Source organism: Panthera uncia, chromosome B1, assembly GCF_023721935.1.
Source record: "Panthera uncia isolate 11264 chromosome B1, Puncia_PCG_1.0, whole genome shotgun sequence".
NCBI classification, from domain to species: domain Eukaryota; kingdom Metazoa; phylum Chordata; class Mammalia; order Carnivora; family Felidae; genus Panthera; species Panthera uncia.
In genome coordinates, this window is record NC_064811.1 from 165,197,242 (window position 1) to 165,203,040 (window position 5,799).

The 5,799-nt window shown below is 33.6% G+C and overlaps 1 protein-coding gene across 1 annotated transcript; it reads left to right on the forward strand.

Moving 5' to 3' along the window:
* Positions 1-4,103: 4,103 nt before the first annotated feature.
* On the forward strand, positions 4,104-4,458 carry LOC125924009 (60S ribosomal protein L39-like). The gene has a single exon (XM_049632662.1). The coding sequence runs from the start codon at positions 4,211-4,213 to the stop codon at positions 4,364-4,366; it is 156 nt and encodes a 51-aa protein (XP_049488619.1). The 5' UTR covers positions 4,104-4,210; the 3' UTR covers positions 4,367-4,458.
* The last annotated feature ends 1,341 nt before the right edge of the window (positions 4,459-5,799 follow it).

The window sequence follows — 5,799 nt, forward strand, 5'->3', positions numbered from 1 at the left end:
CATTAATAACTATTTATTGAGCACCTATTATGTAGCAGGCACTATTCTTAAAGAGGATTCAGTAGTGAACAAAAAGATCCCCGCTGTCATTGAGCCTCCATCTAATAAGAAAGAAAGAAAAACCAAATAAATATGTAATATCAGATGGTAATAAAACTTATGAAAAAATAAAGGAGGATTAAGGTTTCCAGTCAACTAAGAAAGACCATTATCCACTTCCCTAAAATATTCAAAATATTGACAAAATGTATAATGCACTGACTTTTAAGATACTGTACATCAGTCAACAATGGATAGTGATTCCTAAAAGACAAGAAACAAAGTGCACCCTACAGTAGTCCCTACTTTGAGTTTCCAGATCAAGGCACAAGGAAGGGGAACCAAGATGGAGCACAGAAGATTCCTTTAGTGAGAAGACAGAAGTTGAGAGTCCAGACAGAACAAAAAATTTAGAGCTCCCAGGGCAGAATAAAAGAGGAGAGAGATGTACACAGAGATAACCCTGAAGATCAGGAGAAGGGTCCCATTGAGTAGTCAGCTAAGTGCTAATAAGCACCTGTATAGAAAATATCCAAGCCCAGGGAAAGAATCACCCAAAATGACTAGAAGGAGAGGTACCCAGTATTCACACAGGGCCAGAAACAGTATTTGTTCCCACTAGCCATACTGTAAAACTTCATAATTCTAGGATTTTGCCTCAAGAGCAGGGAGTAATAATAAACCCTAGACTGAGCACTGATTTGGTCTCACCTAGCAAATCTTAACCACAAGACCCAAAAGGCCAAACTATTTCCAGTTTCATCACAAACTATTTCATCACAGACCAAAGTTCAAGAATATTTATATGAAAATAAAAATATCCAGAACCCAACAAGGAAAAATTCACAATGGCTGGTATCTAATCAAAATTACCAGGCATATAAAGAAACAGGAACATACAATCCATGATGATAAAGAGTAATCAGTTGAAACCAACTCAAAATTGACACAGACATTAGAATTAGTAGACAAGGATATTAAATAGTTATTATAACTATAATTCAAAAGCTAAGTAGAGACATAAAAGATACAAAAGTTGGACTCATAGAGATGAAAACTACAATATGTTAAATAAAATTTGATGATATAATATTAGTAGTACATTAAACATTGCAGAAGAAGACATCAGTATACTTTGAAAACATACCAGTAGAAACTATTCAAAATGAAACTCAGAGAGAAAGAGAATTTTTTAAAATAAATTCAACATTGGTAGGGTGTAGAACAATTTGAAGTGAACTCCTGTATGTGTAATCAGAGTCAGAGGAGGAGAGAGAGAAAGGGAAGACAGAAAACTACTTGAATATTGGTTGTAATATTTTCAAATTTGATAAAAACTATAAACCCATAGATTCAAGAATCTCAATAAAGGCCAAGTGCAAGAAACATGAAGAAAACTACAGATTGCACATCATAATCAAATCAAACCAGTGATAAATAGAAAATCTTAAAAGCAGTCAAAGGAAAAAAGATATGTTGTAGACAGAGGAATAAGAATACTATGACAGCAGATATCTCATCAACAACAATGCATGCCAGAAAGCAATGAAACAGCATCTTTAAGTTACTGAAAGAAAAAGTTGTCTGTCTAAAATTCTGTAGTAGCAAACATATCTTTAAAAACCAAAGTAATGACTTTTGAGACATACAAAAACTGGAAGAGTTCATCACCACCAGCAAACCTGGAGTATAAGAAATGCTAAAATCCTACAAGAAGATGGAAAATGATACAAGATGAAAATATAGATCTATAGAAAGGAATGAATAACCCTAATATGGTAAATTCATAGGTAAATATACACGATTCCTTTCTTATTTAAATATCTTTTAAAATAATTAGTTACACAAAAATAATCACAATGTATGTAGGGTTTATAACATGTAGAAGTAAAATATGTGGCGACAACAACACAGAAGATGTTAGGAGAGAAATAGAAGTATGCTGTTGTAAATTTCTCGTATTATACACTCGATAGTAGACTGTTAAACATGTATATTATAAGCTCTAAAGCAACTACTAAAATAAGAAAACAAAGAGCTATAATCATCTTACATATGAAATAATAAAAATAATCCAAAAAGAGATAGAAAATAAGAAGATGAGAACAAAGAATGTGGAACAAATAGAAAACAATTAGCAAGACAATAGATTTAAACATAACTATATTAATAATCACATTAAGTGTAAATGGTCTACATACTCCACATAAAAAGAATTGATTGTTAAATTTGGAGGAAAAAAAAATCAAGACCTAACTGTATGCTGTCTGTAAGAAACACAGTTTAAATATAAAAGCACCAAATATGTTAAAAGCCAAAGGATGGAAAAGTATATAGCACTCTAACCAAAAGAAAGGTACAGTAGCTGTAGTAATACTAGACAAAGTATATTACAGAGTAAAGAATATAATCAGAGGTAAAGAAAGTCATTTCATAATGATAGAATGGTCAACTCATCCATATCACAAAACAATCCCCCAAAAGGTGATGCATCTAGTAATAAAGTTTCAAAGTACATGAAACAAAAATGATAAAACTATAAGGAGACCATTTTAGTGAAGAACTTCAATAAAGACAGGAAATCAATAAAGACATAGAAGATTTAAGTAATGGTATCCATCAGCATGACCCAATTGATAGTTATAGAAAACTCCACCCACAAAAGTAGAATACACATTCCTTTCAGGTGCACACAAAACATATCCTAAGATAGACTATATACTGGGCCATAAATTTAAAGTCTTAATGAATCAGAAAGAATTTGTCATACAAAGTAAATTCTCTGACCACAATGGAACTAAACTAGAAATAAATAACATAAAGTTCTCTGGGAAGTTTCTCAATACTTACTAACATACTTCTAAGCAACCCATAAGTCAAAGTATAAATCAAAATGAAAAATAGAAAGTATTTTGAACTGAATGAAAATGACAAAAACAGAACAAACTTGCAAGATGGTACTAAAACACTACTTTGGGGAAATTTAGCACCAAACCCCTTTTTTGAAAAGAAGAAAGGTCTCAAAACCTCAGTTCACATATTAAGAAACTAAAAAAAGGAGACCAAACTAAACTCAAAATAAGTAGAAGAAAGGAAATAAAGATCAGAGCAAAAATCAATGAAATAGAAAACAGGAAAGCAATATAGAAAAATCAATGAAACAAAAAACTGTTTCTTGCAAACATAAATAAAATTGATGAGTTTCTAGTGTTTTCAGGAAAAAAGAAGAAAAAAAATACCAGTATTAGGAATAACAGAGGCAACATCACTGCAGATTATATAGATATTTAAAGGATAATAATGGAATATTATTTTAAAAAAATTTATGCCTATAAACTAGACAACAACTTAAATGAAATGGACACATTTCTTGAAAATCACAAACTGTTCATTCAAGAATTTGATGACTTGAATAACCTTATATCTATTAAACAAATTTCTTCCTACAAAGAAATTTCCAGGCTCAGATGGTTTCAATGACAAGTTATACCAAAATTTTAAGGAAGAAATAATATTAATTCTATACAAACTTTCCCATAAAACTGAAGGTGAGGAATACTTCCCAATTCATTATCTGAGATCAGCGTTATCCTGATCCCAAAACCAGACTATAATATTACAAAAAAACCAAAGACCAATATCCCAACAACAGTATATCCATGTGCAAGAAATAAACTCCAATTCTACTTTGACACAATTTACAAAAATTAATTCAAAATGGATCACGTGCCTAAATATAAAACTAAAAAACTCCTAAAAGAAAATATAGAAGAAACCCATTATGACTTCATTAGGGAAAGATCTCTTTGCTCCAACACAAAAGCATGACCCATAAAGGAACAAACTGAAAAATTGGACTTCATCAACATTCAACATTTCTGATCTTTGAGAGACATTTTTAAGAGAACAAAATGACATGTCACAAACTGGGAGAAAATTATATTTTTAGATTATATTTTTAAGTAGGGTTCACACCCAACATGGGGCCCAATGCGGGGCCCAACATGGGGCTTCAACTCACAACCCTGAGATCAAGACCTGAGCAGGGATCAAGAGTTGGATGCTTAACTGACTGAGCCACCCAGGCATCCCTATATTTAATTTAAAAACATACCTCCAGATCTCTCTTTTTCTCTGCCATTATGGTGTGTGCGATTGACTGTTCCTCATCATGTTTTCTCATGAGACTTTTAGAATCAAGGGACTCCTGGCCAAGAGACAAAAGCAGAATCATCCCATTTCCCAGTGGATTCAGATGAAAACTGGTAATAAAATCAGGTACAACTCCAAGAGGAGGCATTGGAAAAGAACCAAGCAGGGTCTGTAAGGGATTACACATGAGATGACACACATATTTATGCTGCATGAAGGTCACATGCTCATATCCTATCACTCTGTAAACATCATTACTACCTGAACAGTAGACATGTTTCATTGGGGAAATGATTTTTCTCTGTTACTATGCTTCTGCACCAGTAGGTTAGTTCAGTAATAAATATGTGAGACCTTAAAAAAAATACATCCAGAAAATATAAAGAACTCTCAAATTCAATAATAAAAGATAGACAACCAAAGAAAATAATGAATCTTGAGCACACCCCAGGGTGATCCCTAATAAGTCATATCCTTGTATAAATGCCTCCCCTGAGTACAAGTAGAACCTATGACTTGTTTTTAACCAATATATTATGGCAAAGGTGATGAGATGTCACTCCCCTGATTACCTTATGTTACATAAAACTCCATTTTGGCAGACAGAAGAGAGACAAATTCACCTACTGGCTTCCTGAAGAAGCAAAAAGCCATGTTTTGAACTGCCTCAGAGAGAGCCACATGGCAAGGACCTGCAGGGAGCCTCTAGAGGTAAGAGTAGATTCCAGATGAGACAGCTAGTAATAACCTGGGGCCCCAGTCATACAGCTGCAAGGAAATGAGTCCTGCCAACAACCTGATAAGCCGGGATGTAGATTCTCCTGTAATCAAGCCACCAGATGAGAAATCAGCCAGAAAGACACCATGTTTGCAGTCTGGGGAGATCCTCAACAGAGGACTCAGCTAAACTGTGCCCAGACTCCTTACCCACAGAATTCATGAGATAATAAGTATGTACTTTTTGTTATGCAGCACCAGAATACTAATACAATGGACAAAAGTTTTGAAGAGACACTTCACCAAATATGATATATGGGTGGCAAATAAGTACATGAAAAAAAATGCTACATATAATTAGTAATTAGGGAGCTCTAAATCACAACCACAATGAAATAATACTGCATACCTTTTAGAATTGCTAAAAGTTGTGGCAAGGATAGGGGGAACCAACACTCACATACACTCCTGGTTGATTTGTACAATGGTACAACAATTCAGAAAGCAGTTTAACAGTTGCTTGAAAATTAAACATACATCTACCTTACAACCCAGTCATTACTCTCCAGGGTATTTACCCAAGAGAAAGGAATGCATATGCTCACCCAAAGCCTTGTACATGAATGTTCACAATACTTTTATGTGTAGTAGCTGCAAACTAGAAATACCCCATGCAACAATTGGTGAATGGATCAATACACAATGGAATACTACTCAATAATAAAAAGGAATAAACGATTGATACTCACTATAACATGGGTGAATCTCAAAATAATTATGTTGAGTGAGAGATGCCAGACAAAAAAAGAATGTGTACTATATTATTCCATTTATATTAAATTCTAGAATGCAAACTAATCCATAGTGACAGAAGCCAGATCAGTAATTGCT

Coding starts and splice junctions, on each gene's coding strand:
- LOC125924009 (XM_049632662.1), top strand. CDS start 4,211: ATGTTTTCTCATGAGACTTTTAGAATCAAGGGACTCCTGGCCAAGAGA.